Source organism: Astatotilapia calliptera, chromosome 7 (genome assembly GCF_964374335.1).
Source record: "Astatotilapia calliptera chromosome 7, fAstCal68.1, whole genome shotgun sequence".
Taxonomy (NCBI): Eukaryota; Metazoa; Chordata; class Actinopteri; order Cichliformes; family Cichlidae; genus Astatotilapia; species Astatotilapia calliptera.
The window spans coordinates 65114012-65135277 of NC_137428.1; the positions used below are offsets into that span (position 1 = coordinate 65114012).

The 21266-nt window shown below is 42.4% G+C and overlaps 1 protein-coding gene across 2 annotated transcripts in view; it reads left to right on the top strand.

Moving 5' to 3' along the window:
- The first annotated feature begins 11986 nt into the window (after positions 1 to 11986).
- The window catches only part of mob2a (MOB kinase activator 2a), a 56926-nt gene continuing 47646 nt past the window's right edge, over positions 11987 to 21266 (top strand). Inside the window, exon 1 of one of the 2 annotated variants that reach the window (XM_026176524.2) lies at positions 11987 to 12669. In XM_026176524.2, the coding sequence (XP_026032309.1) occupies positions 12653 to 12669 (17 nt within the window). In that variant the 5' untranslated portion in view covers positions 11987 to 12652. Of the gene's footprint in view, positions 12670 to 12689; positions 12802 to 21266 lie in introns of those variants that run through there. The other variant, XM_026176520.2, reaches the window with a different exon arrangement.

The following is a 21266-nucleotide window of genomic DNA, read 5'->3' on the forward strand; positions in this document are numbered from 1 at the left end:
ATCAGAGATTTTTTTTCACCACGTGGCGACCTAAAGCACACCTTATATGCACTCCCTGAGCCTTAACTAGAAACACTTGTGCAATCTAATGCAACCAAACAAAACAGCTGCGCCACAAATTCTACTTTTACGAAACTTGTTTTCAGCTTCAGTTGACAATAAACACAAAAGTGGTGGCACAACTGCAATCTGAGCTGTAAAAAAAGATTCCCTAATATTTTGTCACTGCTGTAAATGTGGAAGCCTTGAAACAGCTGTTGTGTTGGATTGCACAAGTGCTATATAAAGTGCTTGGTGAGTGTACATGTGTGTCTGAGAACAGGAAAGGGGCATGTTATGCCTCTAAAAAACATCACCCTGTTCTTCCCCGTTTTCCTGATTGACTCACTGTCTGGTTACGGCTTTGCTTCCTCTTTTTTACTCAGAGCACACACACGACAGGTTCACAGGTCTTTTCCGGCTCGTCTCCTCCTCAGCCTCTTCCTTATCCCTCTGTTTCTTTGAGCACACGAGTAAGGGAGGCTGACTGGCAAGGGTGCGGTGTTTACCAATGATGTGATGTGTTTGAACATTGCTTACCTCTAGGGGATGAGACACTGAGATGAGGTAGTGGTGTGTTTGTGTGAGAAAGAAAAAGACAAAGAGAGGCATTTGCCCCAAGAGAATACAGTGTACACGTATGTTACAAAAAACATCCGAATCCATGGGGGGCATTCATCGAGCGCCATCGGTGGGGGTTTCACTACAAAAGCAGTTTTGGTTTCATGATGTCATGGTGGAATTCCACCTTGTGCAATCAAACAACATCTCTCCTGCAAACAAGACATCCCTCCTAAAGCCCCAGGATTTGATCTGGTCTAGCCCAAACAACTAATGGGGAAATGAGTGAGGTGAGGAGGAGCGAAGAAGATGGAACAAATCCTTTCAGCGTGTCCAAACACACAAACAACATGCAAAACCAGATGGCCCTTAGCCTTCAGCACAATGCTGCCTTAATGAGCGTGTCCAATAAGAGACAGGCAGAGGTAATGACATTACCACCATCTCCAGCTGAGTCCCTCTGCTTTTCTTCTCTGAGTGTGTCTCTCTTTTATTGCCATCATGGGAATTCCCCCTGACAAGACCACCGTGGCTATGAAATACACAGTAAAATCCCATTTACTCACTTTCATCCTACTTGCCACGCTGGTGTGCATATTTATTACTTGGATCACAACAGATAATCCCTTTACAATATGCGCCCTCTAGATGCGTATATGTGTGTGCGTTTGTTTTTCAAGGTGCCCTCAGCTCGTATTATATACGGATCTGCATCTCGGGTAACCTGCCTTGTCTACAGTCTCTTTTCTGTTCTGCTGTAGTCTGCACTTCTTTGCAGGTTTCCTGTTGCGAGTGTGCAATGTCCTGAAATAGCTTTCAGAGCAATTCCTTTTTTCGTGGTAATTTCTCTGCTGTTTCTTTATTTATTTATTTTTCATTTATATTTTAATAGCCCTGAGCGCTTCTTTACTTTGCAGATTGTTTAGTAAAACAAATATATGGGAGGGTCAAGGCCAGACAGGCAGCTGGAAAGAATGCAAATAATGTGCATGTGGATAGAAAGTGAGCGTGTGTGTGTGTGTCTAGGTGTCGGATAAAAGTGTGCATATGAAACTTTATTAGGTATGCCTTTGTAGCACTAGTTTGCCCTCAGAAATTCTTAGTTCTTCGTGGCACAGACTCAACAAGGTGCTGGAAACGGTACTTAGAGATTTCGGTCCATACTGTCATCACAGCTGATGCAGATTTGTTGGCTCTACATCCATAATGCAAATCCCATTCCACCACATCCCAAAGGTGCAGGAGTTCACTGTTGAATACAGTGAACTCATTGACATGTTCAAGAAGAAGGTTTGAGATGATTTGAGCTTTTGTGACATGGTGTGTTACGCAGGAAGGAGCCGTCAGCAGGTGTCTGCACTGTGGTCATAAAGGGGCCAGTGGCCAGTAACAATATTCAGGTAGGCTGTGATGTTTAAATGACGCTCAGTTGGTACTAAGGAGCCCAAACTAGTCAACGGGTCAAGCAAACACCACTACTAGCCTGAACAGTTGATACAAAGCTGGGTGGGTCCGTGTTTTCATATTTACACCAAATCCTGACCCTCCTATCCGAATGTTGCCACAGAGACTGACACAGAGAGAGAGAGAACTGTTCCTCACTGGATATTTTCTCCTTTTCTGACCATTCTCTGTAAAGCTTATTGTTGTGTAGTTAAATACCACTAAAGTATACCAGCCGCCTGGCACCAACCATACCAAGTTTAAAGCATAGATATTAGAGGTAACAAACAGTTGAATAGGTGTACCCAATAAAGTGTCTGATGAGTGTACGCATTCTTTGGATGTTAGACCGATATCTCTATGCATGCATGAGATGTTTTTACACACACACACACACACACACACACACACACACACACACACACACACACACACACACACACATATATTTATATGAGGGCAAACCCAACCGGTTTTGTAAGTTGTGTTGATTTGTGTGGTGACACAGAAGCTCCTGGTCATGACAGAGACATAATGACTGCACAGTAAGCACCAGTGATTTTAGTCTACATCACAATTATATAAATAGTTGTGAGTCAAATTGTGTTTTTCATAATATGCAGGATTATCATGTTTAAACAGTACATGACAACCCAGGACCGTTTATACTCTCTGTGACCAAAGTCAAACCACATAGCAAAGAACAATCAGAGCACTCTGGTTAGCATCTCAGGATAGGAAGTTTATGTGTAAAGCACAAACAGTGGTGCTTTTTTTGTTTTTGTTTAAATAACCACTCAAAGTAGGATATTAGTGTGAAGTAATACAGTAGAAATGGATTCCTGAAGTCTCTCGCAACTCACCACAACTTTTTCCATCTTTGGTTTTATGATGATGGGATAGAGAGCACAGTTTGAACTCTTTAATGCAAATCTACATCATCATCAGTCATGTCCACAGACCTCTTGTGGGTCATATGGAAGGATCTACTTTGTTTTGTGCGTGCTTTTATTAATGTCTGCTCCTTGTCCCTCTATGTGTGCATAGATACGTTTTTACATGTTTTATGCAGACAGCAAATAGTAGTGACAGTTAAACATTACATCTGTGAACAATATGTGCATTAACATGTGCTGCATATGTGTTAGCATGCATGTGTGGGTGAATGATAGCGTGTGTGTCCTCCCTCTCACAGTGGCTGATGGGTACCAGACGTATGCTGAGGGGCTGCCTGGCGCCTGGTCCAGGCCTTCTATATGGAAACAGTTTGGAAGCATTACGTCAGCAATCTACGCCACTCTTTTTTCCGCTTTTCCACTCGTTCGCATCCAAAGTGGACTCACGCACGCACATATTTTCACAGAACATGCCCGCTTTCTCTTCCTCTCCTTCTTTTTTATGTGCTTTTTCTTTTGCACACTTTAATCTCCGCCACATACTCATTAGGCTCTTTCCCTGCTCGAAAGTTACGTCAGCAAAGCATTCCGCACTTTTCCACGCGTCACTTAGGATGGCTGACTCCAAACAGCATTTCTTGCCCCCCTTTTTTTCCCATGGAAAACTCTTGTCCTTATATAACCCTGTAGTCTGGCAGCCTGCTCGTCCTACTATTTCTCTCTGTCTGACTCCCTCTCCCTAACCTCTCTCTCATCCCTATCCATCTCTCACGCAAGCAGGCGAAAAGTGGAGCTCTTTGGACTGGGAGGCCAGGCAGACTGTGGTAGTTCCCCTCTGGTCTATGCCAGGCCAGCAGCAGCCTTGGTACAAACATATGTGTCCAGCGTCCCTTTCTGCTGTTCCCCTCATGCAGTCTTGAGGGCAGTCATGAGCGGGCCTTCATTTCTACATGAGTTACAACTCACCACAGTGAAATGAGCTAAATAAATGAACACAGGGAGATCATTAGTTTCTTGAGCAACAGGCTGTGTGCGTCTGTGTGTGAGGCCTGTGGTGAGGAGGAATCCCTGGTTGGCTCAGAGGCTCAGCAGGCCTCAGGTAATCCAGCCTAATGCAGTTAGTGTTGTCATGGCCACCTGTGTATTACAGCCTGCAGCGTTACAGCAAGACAAGAGGGGGTGTCTAGACAGGCAAATCACTGGAAAAAGAAAGGCTGTGAGGACACACTGCGCTGTCTGGAGCTTTTGATATGAATAAGAGTAAAAGTGCTTACAGAAATGGGTCATGGTAACAATCATGCATCCACCTGGGTGATTTTCATAGGCTACAGAGACAGGTTCAATATAATTTGCATCTACAGTGGAGCTGGAGTGTGGTTGAGTGATGAGGGGCTTGCATATATGCGCACACAGCAGCAGCAGAAAGCAGACACTCGGCCTTGATTACTCATTCAGGTGTTGTGTAACTGACTGCTGCCACCTACTGCTGGCTGCTAGTCAACCTCAGCAGCTCCACTTTTGTCCCCTGACAGGAAGGTGAGAGGCGATCAATATTTTTGTTCCACTAGTGAAGCCAGCAGCAGATTGAATCTACATCAGCCCGTTGGGCCTCAGGTTTCCCACAGTTTCTGCTTTCTGAAATGAAACGAGAATGAGAGAGGGAAAGTCTAACTTCATTTCCTCTCCATACATACCACGTGTGTGAGCAAAGCAACTCTTCATCACCGTAAATGAGCATGTGTATGTATGCTCAATGTGCTGACTGAAGCAGCTGGTGCTGCTGACATCTGTCTCTGTCTTTCAGTAGAACAAACTGCAACTCTCTCTCTCTTTCACCACATCAGCCCCATCAGCACTCTGCCCTGCTCCAAACCCCATCAGCATGTCAACACACACACACACAAACAGATACACACACAGGCTAGTCAGCAGCACACAGCGTGTATCCCATATCTCAGCATCCGCACCTCCAAAAACAACATCCTGGACCACCACAGAAGAAGACAGTGCTTCAGGTGGATGTGGTTCCACTTAGTTCAGACACTGCATCATCCCTGTGAGAGCCAAAAATAAACAAAAATAGTTTCACAGAGCACAGACCACAGTATGCAAGACCGGTTCAGTATCCTAACTGAGCCTTTACTAACTCTACTATACTGTACCCACAGTGGCCTGCAGGTATTGTGTTTAGCTTGTGTTAAAACAGTCTTTAGTTACTGTTTTTAACCGAACCTAAGCCTTTTTGTCGTTATTCATGCAATCCTGACTGAATCGGTAAATCTGAGCTTCAACATGTATACACTTTGCTGACTTTTACATCAGATTTAAAATGCAGGCCTTTGTCTTTTCACACAACAATGAATGGGACCTCTTTTATGGTCAGCCGTGTGGATAAAAGGGAGCTGCTTTCAAATACTTTCAATTTGAACTTAGTGACTTTTCTTGGTTGGGTAGAAAACACATTTTTTTGGTATTGCGGCTGAACAATTTTATTGGTTTTGTAAATAATATTTACATTCTGACTACATTATTTTATTGAGAGAAAAAAAGGTACCTACTTTTTAGAGCTAGGTTAAGAGTAAACAACACAGTGATGACAATACTTCACATGTAGTGAGTCTTTTCTGTTGATTACAGCTTTGGAATTTAGAGCAAAAATCCCAAAATTTTGACTGTAAACACTGATGCACGTAATTAGACCCGTTGCTTGGGGAGGACAGCTTTAACAATCACAGAGACACCATGACTTGTATGTTGCCAAGACAAAGACGGAATCTCTCACTCTGTGGACTGCTTGCTGCTGACACTTAGTATTTGTGGCTGCTGCTCTGTTATCATTTCTCCTCTCTCTGCCCATGACCTCAGAGCCACATGCAAGTTATTTCTGTTGACTTGCTTCTGGCTGAAAATGACTTCATGTCTGATTTGCTAGAAACAGAAAGGGGGAAGGGGGGCTGCATCACTGTGGTCACGGAAAATTTACTGCATTAAAACAGCATGATTTGACTGCTCCGAAGACGAGTCGCTCTGGGTTTAACGTACCGGAGGCAAAACTGTGCAGCAAGTGCAGCTTTTTCTTTTTGAAAATCCCAAATTGGTTTCAGAGTCTTGGGTCAAACAGTCTCCTGATTTAACTGCTGTCCTCTTTTAGAATCACAACAGCATGAATTTAGTCTGAGAGAGTCACATCCACCTTCTGCTTCTCCACCCCCTCCACCTCTTGTCCATCTTTAAAGCATCGGCACACTGGAGCCAGGTAGGTCTGCAGACATGAGTAATGTGGCTAAGACTGACTCACGCACTAAGACATCAGCCGTCAGTGTGGAGCCAGCAATGACACAAGCACTACAACAAACACACACACACACATCATATACTGACTGAAAAGACACACAGGCAGACAGACTTGGCGGTGCCGACGTTTTGAAACCCAGTCATGCAAACAGCCATTATCATCACCTTATGTTATGTGATCATTATTGAGAAACTGAAAATTAATCCATCGGTGATATGAGATCAGCCTGCTAACAGTAAACATGTCTAACACAACCACACACACACTTGCATGCACACTGTATCCAACTAAGGGGATGTTTACCTATTTCAACATAAATATTTCTGCAGTTCTACTATTAAAGGTTCGCAAACAAATTATCCTGAGGTTACATAAGTCTGATTTAAAAAGATTCCAAAACAAACTGAGTTTAACTTGCAGGTCTCATTTGAGTTTCTTTAAGATTCAAGAATGAATCAACTGTCTTTTTGCAATCAAGCACCTCTGATCAAAACATACTTTTAGTTCCTTAGTAGGCAAAATAGTGTTCTAATGAAGCTAAAACACTGATCTGCATACACCTCATTGCATCTATTAAGCATTTATTATTCATGCAAGAGTAATGTGAGGTGTCTCCGTTTTAATGCCTCCTAATGGCTTTTTGAGTTACTGCTGCCAGCTATGAATAAATCATATCAGTCATGGCGCAGCTTCACTCACCCTGCAGCGCTGAGCTGATCTATAGGTATGTGTGCTTGTGTGTGCGAGCTTTCACAATAATCTTATTTTTGATCCAAAAAAGGCTTTAAAGTTTTTGAAAAAGAAAGGCCCAAGTCCAAGCCCGGTTGTTTAAGTCTGCCAGTAAAAATGGCCATGTTTTGAAGAGTCAGGACTGTGTGATCATTACAACATGCAGCGATCGGGATACAAATGTATGGAGCTACAGCAGGTGTACAACTTGAAAGGAAGGCAACAGCACAATGCAGCCACCACAACAGATCTTTTTCATGATCAGAAGTACTTGGGTCACCCTAATAGTTAATAGTTAAACCTGTGCTTCCTTTTTGTATGTAACTAGGTGTTTTGTAATACATTGCAAGGTGTAATATATAATCTACTACCTGTATTTAATATGCAAGTTATAATAAACCACAAACAAGATCACAGGTTTATTTTAAAACTGACCATAACAAACTCAGCAAAGATTGTGTTTAAAGTAGGATTGATCTTGGATTGTATTACGTTGAATTGCTGCTGTTTTTATTGCATTTGCTGACTGTATGTCTAAGATTAGGGATGACGCACTAGGTACGGGTGCAGATCTCTTTCATCCACCGTACTGGCGGGGGTGCTGTGCAATGGGAACATATCGACCCCCTGGCTGACTCTGTATCGACGAGTGGATGCATTTCAGGAAATGACCTTGGCTAACTCAGACGAGCACCTGACCAGAGCCCAGCTCATTTTCCCACAGAGCACATCTCTGGCTGTGTCTCTGAAGTCAAGCTGCAGGTCATACCCTTGAAAGAGGTAAACATGGTTCACTGAACACCTGAGGTCACTGCAGACTGAGGTTCATTCACAGTGGTATGCTGAAGTATTGTCGTGAATTTTACAATGGCAGTGTGTTTTAAACACGGTTTATGTTTCTGTTCATTTTGCATTAAAGGAGACGGTGCACATTAGTTAACATTAACTCTTGGTTAAATCATGTAACTGTGCAAGATTTAGCAGTACAGGCTAACTTTCAGGAGCATGTTGCTGGCAGGCTGGCATTTGTATATGACTAATAAATAGCGCATTCATGGAGTCATGTGAAAACGACATGTTTTTCACTGTGTTTCCTCAATGACACAGCAGCTTATAGAATCACCTTTAGCAGTAATAACTTAGAGTAATTGTTTTCTTTATGACTTTATCAGTCTCTCATATCTTTATGGAGGAAGTTGGGCCCATTCTGCTTTACAATGTTGCTTCAGTTCACTGACATTTGTGGGCATTTGTTTGTGCGTAGCTCTCTTAAGTTCCACAGCATTTCAGTCAGTCTTAGGTCTGGACATCAGCTGGGCATTGCAGCATCTTGATTCTTTTCTTTGTCAGTCATTCTGTTGTGAATTTGCTGCTGTGCTTGGGATTGTTGTCCTGTTGCATGACCCCATTTGAAACATGCTTTATCTCTCAGATGAATGGCCTCACTTTGCCATACAGAGGAGTTTATGGTCGACTCAAGGTGCGTGCAAGGTGCCCAAGTCCCGTGGCTGGGACACAAAGTCACATGCACACCAATACAAAAGGGTACACAAGTAGCCAAAACACTAGTTTACACAACTTGAGATTATGACATGTTTGATTATTCAGTAACCAGTGTTTTGGATTTAGGAAATGATTTGAGAGTTGTTGATATTCCAGGTAAGTGCTGCTCAATAAGCAAAGCCTGATGGCCAAAAGCTAAGGTATTTTACAGTTCCCTCTAGAAAACACTCTTTATATGTGTGGGTGTGTTTTTTTTTTTAATGAACTGAAGAAGAAGAGGATGGGGCATACTGTAAAGAATATCTGCAAATGTTTCCCCAGTTCAAAAAACTGTTTTTGGCAAAAATATAGCTTAAAATGTGACTTTAAAAAAATCAAATGTCTCTTCTGCTGCATTGCACAGATTAAGTATTAATCTTTTTTTTTTTTTGGTGCCTTTCCCGTTTTGTTCTTTAGCCATCAGAATTATTATCTGAAGGCAAAGAAAGATGCCCAACAGATTTACTTTACCAAGTGGATCATCACAGCCTTGCCATATTGGTCCAATTGGTTGACCTTTGTTATTATTATTTATTTATTTTATTTTCAGTAGTTACAGATGGGACAGACATGACTGGGGAAGGAGGCTGAAAGAAAGAAAGAAAGAAAGAAAGAAAGAAAGAAAGAAAGAAAGAAAGAAAGAAAGAAAGAAAGAAAGAAAGAAAGAAAGAAAGAAAGAAAGAAAGAAAGCGGAGGAATAAAAAGAGGGGAGGGGAAGAAAAAAATCAGCTGGATCACCTGCTGAGAAAAAAAGAAGAGAAAACAAGCAAGAAAGAGAGCAACATAATAAACACAACACCATCGCAATAATCTAGCTAAGTGTAAATAACAGTAAATACTAAATATTGAATGTTGTTGGGCAGCACGCAAGACCGACAGCGCACAATGTGCTTTGAGGTAGCAGCCAAGAAAGGTGAAGTTTGTGTCTGTGAGCACCTGTGTGTGTGTACACCTGTGTGCACACCTGGGTGGATAAGCGCGCTTGTATTCAAAAGGTTTCTCCATGTAATGATCTGCTGGGGGGCGTGTGGGGAGCCATAGCCCCGTCCCCCAGGTCATGAAGCAGACATGAAGGAGATCCAGGCCCCAGACATCCAGAGCCCCCTGAGTGTGAGAGCCACTCCTGGGAAGAACTTAGGAGAGCCCCAGTGAACTTTAATTAATTAATTAAAACAGGCTGGATGTGAACCAGATACACCAAACATTTAGAACAGATATTTTGACTATATAAGCATTTCCCTATGAATTTCCCTATAAAAGTGCACGCATGATATCATTTGTTCAGTTTATAATAATTAGCATGAGATCCCAGTACTTTCTCCCCAGTTAACTGAAGGCAACCTGGATTTTGTGTCTTATTCTGCAAACAATGACACAATATTTTGGAAAATTCATAGGATAATCCAGAGTTTTGGAAGCGTTTATAAGGAATTGTCCAGCGTGACAGAAGTATTGTGTATCTCTAGAAATTAAGCTTTGAAAAGGCAAGTCTGGTGCATGTTTAAAAGAGACTTCCTCTCTGTGTCGTGCTTGTGCTTTGTGTTGCTAACAATCCCAAACCCTGGATCAGCTGATTCCAAACTGTAGCATCAACAAGCATCCCACACCTCCCTCGCGTGGCCTTCAATGGAATTACACGAGTTTTCAGCTTTTTGTCAATCAATTCAGAAACCCCGCCCCACACTGAATCGATTGGTGGCCAGCTGGACGCTGGAGCGTCAACGAACCAATCGTGTGGATCTGCCTGCTGTTAACAGGGCTCCTGTTCTGAATGCCCTCTCTGTCGCCTGTTTGATACTGTTATTTATAGACGCCCGAGGATGCATAGTGGAGCATGACAGAGGAAGGGAAGGAATAGGAAGCAAAGGGAGGCTGATACAGACGGAGGAGGAGGATGAGGAGGGGGGAGTTAAGGGCTGATGATGGCTATACGTCTTGCTCTAATGATGTCTGAGATAGGAAGCAGTAGGGCGGCAGTCCTTTTTACAGAGCAAACTACATATTGATCTATTTTTTCTCTCTCCAAAATGCATCTGTCTGATCGATGCTTTTCTTTAAGAGGAAAATGGTGGGGAAAGAATGAGAACAAACTGACTAAGGAAAAGCTAGTGAAGGGGAAAGTCTGGTGCATGGTGAACTATAATGAAATATATATCGTGTTATAAGACAAGCAGGTTTAAAATGGCAATAAACTACAACTGTGCAAAACAAAACTGCTCGGTAAATAACAATTACTGTTATTCTAATTAAATATATTTGACCCAATTCTTTGAAACTGGAATAAAAATAAATAAAATGAGTTTTCCAAATAATTTAAAAACAGAGAACAGGAGTTATTATTCATCTATGATTTTTTTTTTTTAGACTTCGGGTCTTTAGAGTGCTAACAACTGAAATATCACTATAGACATAAAACACAGTTTCTCCTGTGGGAGGACAATCTGTTTCAGAGAGCTAACAGAGCTTTATAGCTAAGACCATAGCCAGTGATACACTGCTCATTACTGTAGCTGCCTGGCTGGACAGGTTCACAGTGAAAGGTTAGCATGTATTCCTATTGAGATGTATGGCCTCCAGCAGCATTTATAAGAAGAGCTCTTCTTATGTGTGTTATAACAATAAAACAGTACGGACAGAAATATTTCCCCATAGACTTTTCTGAGTTATCTAATGCTGGATAAATATCTGACCACAGATAAATGATAAGACTGATTCTTGTAAAAGAAAAAAGCACCTAAACCTAGGTTTAAGCATTCAGGTATGATAACACCAACGAATAGCATTATTGGTTGTAATAATACCCAACCTACTTTTGTTGACCTGCTGGCAGCTGCATGCTTGGTAATCCAGTTTCATGACAAAGGATCTTCATTTCCAAGCTGGGTCATTTCATCTTAAACCTGCTTGACCAAAAATTCTATGTTCCAAAGTTTGGATATACATAATAGTTGTCGTGAAATTTGATGCATAGTTATATTTATATAGAGCTATTTAAATGTATTTTGTGTAACAAATACTTTTGAAGGTATTTACAAATGGTTGTCTCACAATAACTGAGAACTTAATTTTGATCTAATTATATTTTTTGTAGGTAAGTATAGCAATTTTCCCTTTAAAGAGGTGCATATATTTAACTTAATTATTTTCTCACTTATAATTAGAGTACCATCTGGAAAGTCCACAATTTTGTTCTGTAATGTTGTTTTTAATCGTTTGGCTTGTCATCTTTGCTCAATCCAGAATTACAGTTGAATAAATGAAAAAACAAAATCGGAAATGGTTGAGCAGAAGGCCCACGCTGACTTGACATGAATCATCCAACTGGGAGTCACTAACCTAGAATAAGATGGCAAGTGTCTTGACTTTGTGTTATAACGCCCAAGCCCGCTAAGCTCCGCATCCACTGGACGGTAATTATGGCTCTAACGGCTTGCCATAGGTAATCGTTCTATTAGCGCGTGAACGTGTTTGGTGTTGGATTTGTCTTCGTAGCGTGATCACGCCAAACCTACCGGTTTTACCCCCATTATTTTTAATTCTTCAACTACATATCCCATTGCATCTGCGCTCACACGCATTTTACGCACAAGAGACAGAGTGGGTCGGGTCTGTGTTTACTTCCGGACTCCGATTTAGACCTCGTTCAGAAAGCAGCAGCTCCAGTGAAGGTTCAGGCTGGCAGCGCAGTGGCCATACAAGGCTTCATGACAGAGGTTACCGGTCTGACCAGCGACATCCCCGTGGGCAAGTCTAACGCAGCGCTACTGAACACTGAACACACCGCGACGCAAGACAGACTCGGACTGCCGCTCTCCTCGCCTTCGTGCTCAAAGTCACTCAATGCTTCAGTCCCGCTACCAGCTAACAGACTGATCCGACTGTGTTCCTGCCGCTTCATGATCCGAGCTAACTGGGGGATCAAAACAAGAACAATCGCTTGAAGTTCAAGCGGCGTTTGCGTTTGACCGGCCGGGATCCATCGACTGGGAGAGACGCGGGCCCCGTGGGGAAAGAGCAACAGGACTCGGGGGGCCAGTCAGCTAGTGTAGCGAGGGTGGTGGCTGGATAAACTAGGGGGTTGCCTCCAGCTCCTGGTGGATTTATCCCCTGCCAGCTAACATTAGCTAAGCTAGCCACAAACAGCACCATGGATTGGTTAATGGGGTGAGTACAGACAGCTAACTTGCATAGCTATAGCATCCTCTCTTATATGACAGGTCAGCTGCGCAGTCTTTCTGATGCTGCCTGCAAATTCACTTCTCTGCAGCTGATACCACTGGAGTCGGCGTTATGCAGGTGCACTGTCGTGTTCAACAGTGTTAAATTCTCGCTTTAATCTGTGTGTAAACGGTTGGCGTGTTGCTTAGCTTAGCTTCGCTCCGACGAGGCTAGCAAAGCTGGCAACGGTTAACCGGCCTCATGATAGCGTTACCCAGGGCCAGGTGGTATTTTTCGGCATCTCTTCGGGCCGCAGATTACTAGCCAAGGATGGCAGCTCCCGGAGTAGGTCGTGATAATATTGCTATACATGGCAGTTTACTGGACGGTGACCTCATCGCTGAGGTGATGGACTTTAGGTTAGCGGCTTGTCAGCGCTGCTAACGCGGCTATGAGCGGTTTCCCTTATTTCCCAGCGCAAGGTGCGCTGGTCGCTTTGACGGAGGGGAACCGCTGCTAGCAGTCGTGCTAACTTATCTAATGTGCAACCTTTGAGGCACAGCAGAGGTTCTGGTGTCAGAGAGAAAGCTCACCGATGGAGAATGTGTGTGCACCGTGCACATCTTGAAGCACAGCGTGTATGTTTTTGTCAGAGAAGTGAAGCGCGCAGTTTTCTGCCTTGGTGTAGCGGTTGACACCTGACAGAGGTTGGTGATGCTGTGTAAGCTGCGTTATTTTTAGCTCGAGGCTGCACAAGTCATGAGTTTTGAGTGAAAGCTCGTGATAGGGACTGCATTTATCAGCCTCGGTGACGATACCTGCTATACAACCAAAGTTCAAAGCCACGATCGGTGTGCTCGGGCTTAACAATTGAAATCAGTGGAAGCGACGGAGTAACTTTCCAAACCCTGACAGCCCAGAGCATTGTTGTAGACTTCGGATTTGCTATGCAAACTCTTAAGACACTGGATTGTCTGGTCTCGTTTGTCTCCAATCAAAGTAGGGCGTCAGAGACGTTGCACTCCAAGGTGCGTTTGCAAGTTGAAATCCAAACCTGAAATGTGAAATAAAAACTCGGTGTCATCATATACACAAATGGCTCGGACTTAAACATTGATCAGGTTATTGCTTTTGCTTACAGTTTATCATTGTTGGCTTGCTGCAGCACTTTAAAAGCACATCAGGGATGAGGAAGGGTGGAGGCCCGTTCTTAGGGGAGTTTCTACATGTCTGCTCAGTTTTTTCTGGTAGATAACAATGCTGCAAGTCTGTTCCCTGAGCTCGATGTAGGCTGACTGTTAGCTCTGTAAAGACAGTTAACTTGTTGTCCAAGACAGTCTGCTCATAAGTCATAATCTCAGGCTTTATCAATTGTGCCCAGGCACGCTTTCCAGTAACTTAAAAAAACAACAAAGAAAACCGGGTTGCTTGTTAGACATCAGGCAGTATTGGTAAATAACACATTTGCTCCTGAGTGGCCTGTTTGATATTTTATGCAGGTTTTCCATGCATGGTCTGCTTTGCATAAAGAGCATTTGACTGCTTTGGTAGACACGGGTTTCTTGTAGTCATTGTTTAACTTGTGTTTTCCCCCTCCCTATGACACTGGTTTTCCTGGTTTCACTAACTGGTTCTTGCAGTAACTTGTCTTAAATAACATCAGCTCTCTGTTATAATTCTTTTTTTTATAGGTCCTTAATTTCTCTTCCCTTTTTCCCCCCAAAGCCATGAAATAATCATTTTTTGCCCAGACGGTGCTTTCAGACCTGAACTATTTTGCACAGCGATCTGATGTAGCTTGGTTTTAGAAGAAATGAGGAAAGTAAAGGCCTACATATAAAAGAAAAGACCTCTGCCTGTCTGTGGATGTTACTGAATGTATTTGGTGTAGTCCGTGTTCTCCAGCTGAGAAAAGTTGTAGTTGGTTCTATTTAATACATTTTTGTGTATTAAAAAACAACAACAAAGCAGATTGGCTTTGTGATAGAAGGTCATGCCTAATATCCAGTGATGGCATTTGGTCATGTTGAGAGTATGTGTTTACCTGCATGTTAAAGGAGCTCTTTGGATAGAGTGCAAATATGCAGTTAAGTTGAGCGTTTGTGATCTAAATGCATTGGAGGCCAGCAGGAACGTGTCCAGTGTGCGTCATCAACAGTATGGAGTCCATGAATTAACCAAGCGTGTAATCACTCTGAATACAAACCTGGGGTGAAGGACACCCCTGCCAAGACCAATGGAAGAATGAATTGAGAGTGTGAGCATAAGGATGATGGAAGAAGAAGATCTAGTGAAAAAGAGTGGCTGATTTGGAGAGAGGAGGAAAAAACAGGATGATCAAAAGAGATAAAGGAATAAGCGATACCTCCTTTTTTTTTTCTTTTTTTTTTTCGTTAATTAACCAGATAATGGGGAGGGTGGAAGGTGATAAGGTTGCTTTTGATAAAATGGTTGATTGTGGGATAGTTAAAAGAAATTATAAGGTGGGGGAAGGGAGAGTGTAGTTCATAGGAAAGATAAAGCTCTGCAGGGAATCAAATGGAGACAGATGAGAAGCCTGTGAGTGGTTGTAATGGTGAATAAAGGAGGAGATCTAGAGACAACAACATATTATGGTGGGAGACATACTCACAAGAACCAACCACTGGTTTTAGCTGAGGCTACCACCTCTTGGTATGGTGATACATACACGTACCACTTTTTAGCCTAAATCTGTTTGTTAACTAGCTGCACTCTATCTGTGTACTGTGATATTTTAGACGGAGCGCATTATTTCAGAGCTGAATGACCTCATCTGTCCCTATTCAGAGTCAGACAGGATGTTAAATCACTGGAGAGATGTGCGACGCCTAAATGTGTCTTTTGCTGCTGGGTGAAATGGGTAGGCTTTGACAGATGTTTAATCCCCTTGCTTTTGAGTGATGGCTTGGTAATGCTGAACGAAGAGCGAGCGAATGGAAAGTACAGCGTCTAAGTGGAGCACTGCTTCAGGCTGCCCGATCTGAGCAAGAGTCAGACTTGTACACTTAAAAAGGCACCGTATCACCTTTGGCTAGGTATATGGGTAGTGTATCAATATCCAGCACTATGGGAGTAATGCAAGTCATGTGATAGGTTCTGGCTTTTTGTGTCTTTTTATTTTATAGATCTCAAATTTCGTCAGGTTCATATAAAAGTATTTGAACGAGAAAATTGATTATATAAAGTAATGTCTTTCTGCTATTTAGTGTATAACGTGCGATGCAGTATAAATATAACAGCACTAAGGCAGGATTCACACAGATGCTTTGCTGGCACAGTCATCATAGCAACAATAACCAATGATCACAAGGCATGGCAGCCAAGCTTCAGTCTGACTTTTCCTAAATTTTGATACCGCACCGCACCCACCTCGCACTCTAAGGATATTTTTATGACGCAGTCTGGAGGATTTGAATAAATGCGACTTGATTGGCTGACGCCTTTGCTGGCATTACAAAGTCAAACTTGTCTAAACTTCAAACATGAGCAAAACAACAGATCAGCACTCGTGAGAAGCAGGAGCACTGAAGGCTGAATCTGTGTGAATGCTGCCTAACAGCCAAAATGACCATAAAGTCAAACTGACGTCTAAAACGGTTTCGGCAAAGTCTGAACAAGCTTCCTGTACAGTTCCTGATTTCTGTTATGACTTCACCCTCTGTGATGTTTTTAGCCACATTTCTTGTAGGAAGATGTTAAGCTCTAACACGATTAAGCTATTTACCTTCCTATCATCAGAATAAGGTGTTATGGTGCTTCTTGTGGCATTGTACTGAAAAATGTCAAACTTCAGGTGTGACTTGAGTCAGATTGAAATGGTTTAGTTACTATCTTTTTAAAACTGTTTAAAATGTAAAAAGAGAGTGACACTGTCAGATGATGGTAGATCGAGAAGGGGAATTCACATGAACTACTTATAGGTTGGACGTTGTCAGCAGTGGTAAACGTCTGTCTATTTGTAAAGCTCGCTTGCCACTGTGGGTCATTTCCAAAATAAGAGGTGTCTTTCTGTGTCTCTTAGTAGGTTTTTCTTTTTTTGTTGTTGTTTTTTTTTTTTTAGTGTGATAATGCAATTTCTTAATAATTTTTTCACCTATGGCCTGAATGCACAGTTTCTCATGAGTCCATGCTGCTTTTTAGGTTTAAAAGTAGTGAGTGGGGGGATTGAAGAGGTGGGCACATGTGTCAGTTTCTAAGCCTAATCATTTTAGTGGCCGGGAATACGTTTCTGTTGCAGTGTTGGATTATATTAATAGAGTAGCAGTAATTTGGATGACTGTATATCCAGGAGGGACTTAAAAAAATAAATAAAAAATATTTATTTTAATTTTATTTTCCTGTATATTGTGTTTGTGTATATATAGGTATGAAACTTTAGTTTTCTTTATCAAATATTAGTTTCTTGGGCGGGGGGATGGTTTGCATAAAACTATTGTAGCTAAATCGGCTGCAAGATTTCATCAGTTTAAATGAAGTCATGTCTTAATTTGAGCGTCAGTTACAATATAACGGAAGTTCAAACATGTAGAATAAACCAGTCGCCATGTGTTAGTTCTTATACAGCAGACTCCTATGTTTTAAAACGTTTCTAGTTTGTCTGCAAATACACCGTTAAGAACAAAAAAAAATGTGTGTATTTTAGAAAACATGCAACATGTTCAGTGTTAAATCTCTTAACTCTGTGTGCGTATCACCTGACCTGTTCATGTGGTCACGAACCGACGCTTACAAAACCTTGTGGTAGAATATCTTGGTACGGTGTCAGTACTTTCATTCTTAGCCTGCATGTTTGACTAATATCCCTTTTTACGCTTTCCACTTGCTCTGTGTGTATCTTCCCAATGGGGATTTTGTGCACTTCAACCCTGTCCTCAAGTAACCTCACCGCCTTATTTCCATCTCTGCCGCGGTGCAGGCATACACATGTAAAAACACATGCGCACGTTCTCAGCCCAGGTGGCTGCTTCCGCTGCTTGCACCACAGATGCAGTTCTGATAATAGACTGCGACAGATGAGCAGACATCATCTTAATGCAGTCACCTGCTTTTAAGGGTGGAAACTAACAACCCTGTCACTGAGTTCCTAGTATTGAGTCTTTGCTGTCTAGTGTCAGGTTTTGAATCATGTGTGCTGTTCCTTTTGTACACCGTTTGCTTACTAGGTCTAACCTGAGAGAGGTAAGCGTCAGTTCCCAGAAGTTCTTAACGTCTGTCTGTGAAGCTGTTTACTGTGCGATACATAAATCAAACAAGAGCTTCTGTTGGCTCTCTGCAGACAGCATGTAAGAGCCTTGCTCTATTAAGAATCAATGTAACGTGTCTGGCACTGAAGTTGCTTTACTACTGCACACCCACGGCAACCCAAGCCAAGGTTTTTAAGACCACGTAACGTAGCTAAATCTGCTTTAGTGTTTAATACATTACGCCCGTGTTTGTTGTAAATCCTGTATCCTGACACGTAGTTTCTCCGCAGCTCCTAACATGGAGCACAAATGACACCATGGTTAATGTCAGTTGAAAACCAACATCCTGTGACTGTATGTTTATGGTTTAATAAGAAATGTTTCTGAGTTTCTGGTAATTTGGTCAGTTTAGAACTAATCTGTCCTAGAGCTTGCACAGGAGATCTGAATGTCCCGGTCTTTAGGAGTCTAACTTTCCAAGTGTTTATATGTAAAAGCAAAAAAAAAATAACTGAAAACACAAATGTTAAAATGCCAGTAACAGTCATGTGAAAAATAGTTTTCACACAAATCTGGAAAAAGCCAAGTACTCTCTTACTGCCTTCCCGAACTAAGAGGTACTGCTAATCAAATTCTCTCAGTGAATGTGACCATCTTTTACCCCAAGGTCAGACCAAGCGATGTTCAGAGAAAAATCTCAAGTGACATACCTGTGAGACTTGACAGGCCTCAGTTACCAGGTTAAATGTTAAATTATAAGGACTGAACTAGTATAGCTTTTATTTTAGAAGGGTGGCCTCTCTAAAAAGAGCATCCTGGCAAGTCATGCATATGCAAGCTGGACCTGAACCACAACCACAAGATTCAGGAACAGTGTCTTTTGGACAGATTAGAACAAAGTGGAGATGTCTGGCCATAATGCTCATATTAGGCAAAAACTAAACTCAACATATCAGCACAAATGCCTCAAAGCAACTGTCAAGCATGGTGGTGGAGAGGTGATGGTATGGGCTTGTTTTGCAAGACTGAGTTCCTCTATATACCGAACTATAAAGTCCACCAGCTAAAGCTAGGTCATGAAATACGATGAGGACCCCAAGCACAGCTGCAGATCTACTGTAGAATGGCTGAAACGAAAAGAATCAAGGCATTGCAATGATTGAAATGTTATTGGAGCTTCAGTGAGCAATATGAGAGCGTTAATAACGACATACAAAAAAGTGATTGCTTCAAGATATCGCTATTAAAGGTGATTAAACAAGCTGCTTACTCAGGGTGGGAACTTTGTTTCCCAAGCACCAGATTGCCTGTGAATTGCATCAGATTATTATATCAATATTTAATATTAATCAGTACTAATTTCTAGTTTTCCAATAATTGTTTTATGCGCCTCACATTAATTCTGCGCTGCTTTAGTGACGCGAGGGCCCATTCCCGGGGTTCAACGTCAGGCTTGAGGTTATTCTACCATGATGTGCCTCCGTTTCTGAGGTTTGTTTACTCCCCACAAAGGACTCTGTAGTCACTTTCAACCCTTTAACACACTCTGTCTTCTACTCCCTCCCTCCCCCCCTTACTCGCGCTTGCTCTCTGGACACTGACATGCAGAGACGTTTTCGTGCTTGACTGCTGCCTGAGCTGGACTGTGCAGCCACATAGAGCAACGCAGCCTTGGTAATGTTTTTGAGAAATGTTTTAAACTAGTAAAAGCTAGTGGAGGGGTAGGAGGAACGCCTAGATGCTGAGTAATGTTGTACAAGCGCTATCATGCTTTATTTTTTTTTGTTGCTTTTTTTTGTGGGCTTGCCTCGTGTGGGGAAAGAGAAAGGAAAACAGTGTAAGGGCAAAGCAGAGCTGGAGGGGCAGAGTCAAAACAAACAAGTCCTCATCTTGCCTCTGATATCGGCTCCCTTCTTCAAGGCTGTACCATTATTTTGCGACAGCGGTGCCAGGTCCCTCCTATTCCTCAGACACACCATCAGAGTCGAGCTGTTATAGTTCAGAGTTGTCAATGACATCAAGTTTCACAGAAAGCTGACACCTAGAGCATGCAGGATTAACAGTGGTCGTAGAGATGCAGGTGTTCTGCACTTATAAGATGATCATTTTCACATTGGTTAAAATTGTGGGCGATCATTTTTGAGAACCATCCTAAACCAGTTGGTGTCCAATTAAATCTTAAATGAGGTTTCTGTATCTTAGTGTTCCAGGATATCAGTGTGCATCATTCAGGGTGATATAAAGGCACTATTGAAAGTGAATGAATGAATCTGATACCAGGATGACTCTGCAGTTTGCCTTTCACTGAATATGCATAAGTGGATGAAGTGGATAATGAAGAATCCAAATGCATGCATGGTTGTATTAAGCACTTTCACGAGCACTTGAGATGGAAACTCTTGCTAAGTGTGGTAGGCTTTGTTTTTCTTCTCCCCTTTTTGCCAATATATTTGAGTGAAGATGAGCTTTCAAAAGCCTCAGGGCAGTGCATGCTCTGAGTGCACTGCAACTAAATACTGCGATAGATTGAGAGGCTGCAAATGAAACCCAGCTCTGAGTACCTGGAGCTGGATGCGCATGTGAAGCTTCTCCACCCACTCACATGGGTTCTGACCTGTTCAAAAGCTTGAACAGACTGTGTTTCACAGTGTCAACTACACTGGTTGGTAACATTTAACCAGCATATTACACTGGTTTAAGAGGCCATATGTTTCGATGTGTTTACAGTCTGTAAAATGAATTTGTTGCTGCTTTGAATGTGGAGATGTTCTCAGCTGGGCTGCACTGTTCAGCTTCTGGCATGGTTGTGTGTGTGTTTGTGTGCATGTATGTGTGTGTTTTGCCTCTGTTTCACTTGGCAGGGGAGTGGCACCACGCTGCGACTGTGTTTACTCTTTCATAACGCTCTGGGCAGCTCTGCCCAGCACACACCACTGGCGCTGCCAACAAATGGAGAGAGGGAGACGAGGAAAAACACTGGCAGCAGGCAGGAACCATCATAGCTGATCAGCTGCTCTCTCACTCTCACCCCTTCCACCTCTTGGTATTGGTCACATCAGGACATTTTCCTCTCACATGCTTAATTACAGAGTTGACTTCAGTATGCAGATCCCAAACTTGACTCGCTCTTCTTGTAGCTGAACTGCCTGCCACAGGCCTCGGAGCAGCTACTGTTCTGTCAGAGAGCATCGCAGTCATGGGCCGCTGTTGGCTACAACTGTCTTAAGATCATCTAAGATAAGTTGAACATCCTGCAGCAGATTTTTAGTAGTTGTTGTTGTTGTTGCTATCCACCCACACTGAATGCCGCAAAGAACAGTTCTGCTGCAAGTTTGGCTATAAGATGCATTTAATGACATCTTTCTTATTTAAGAAGATATATTCTTTCTCTCTATATGT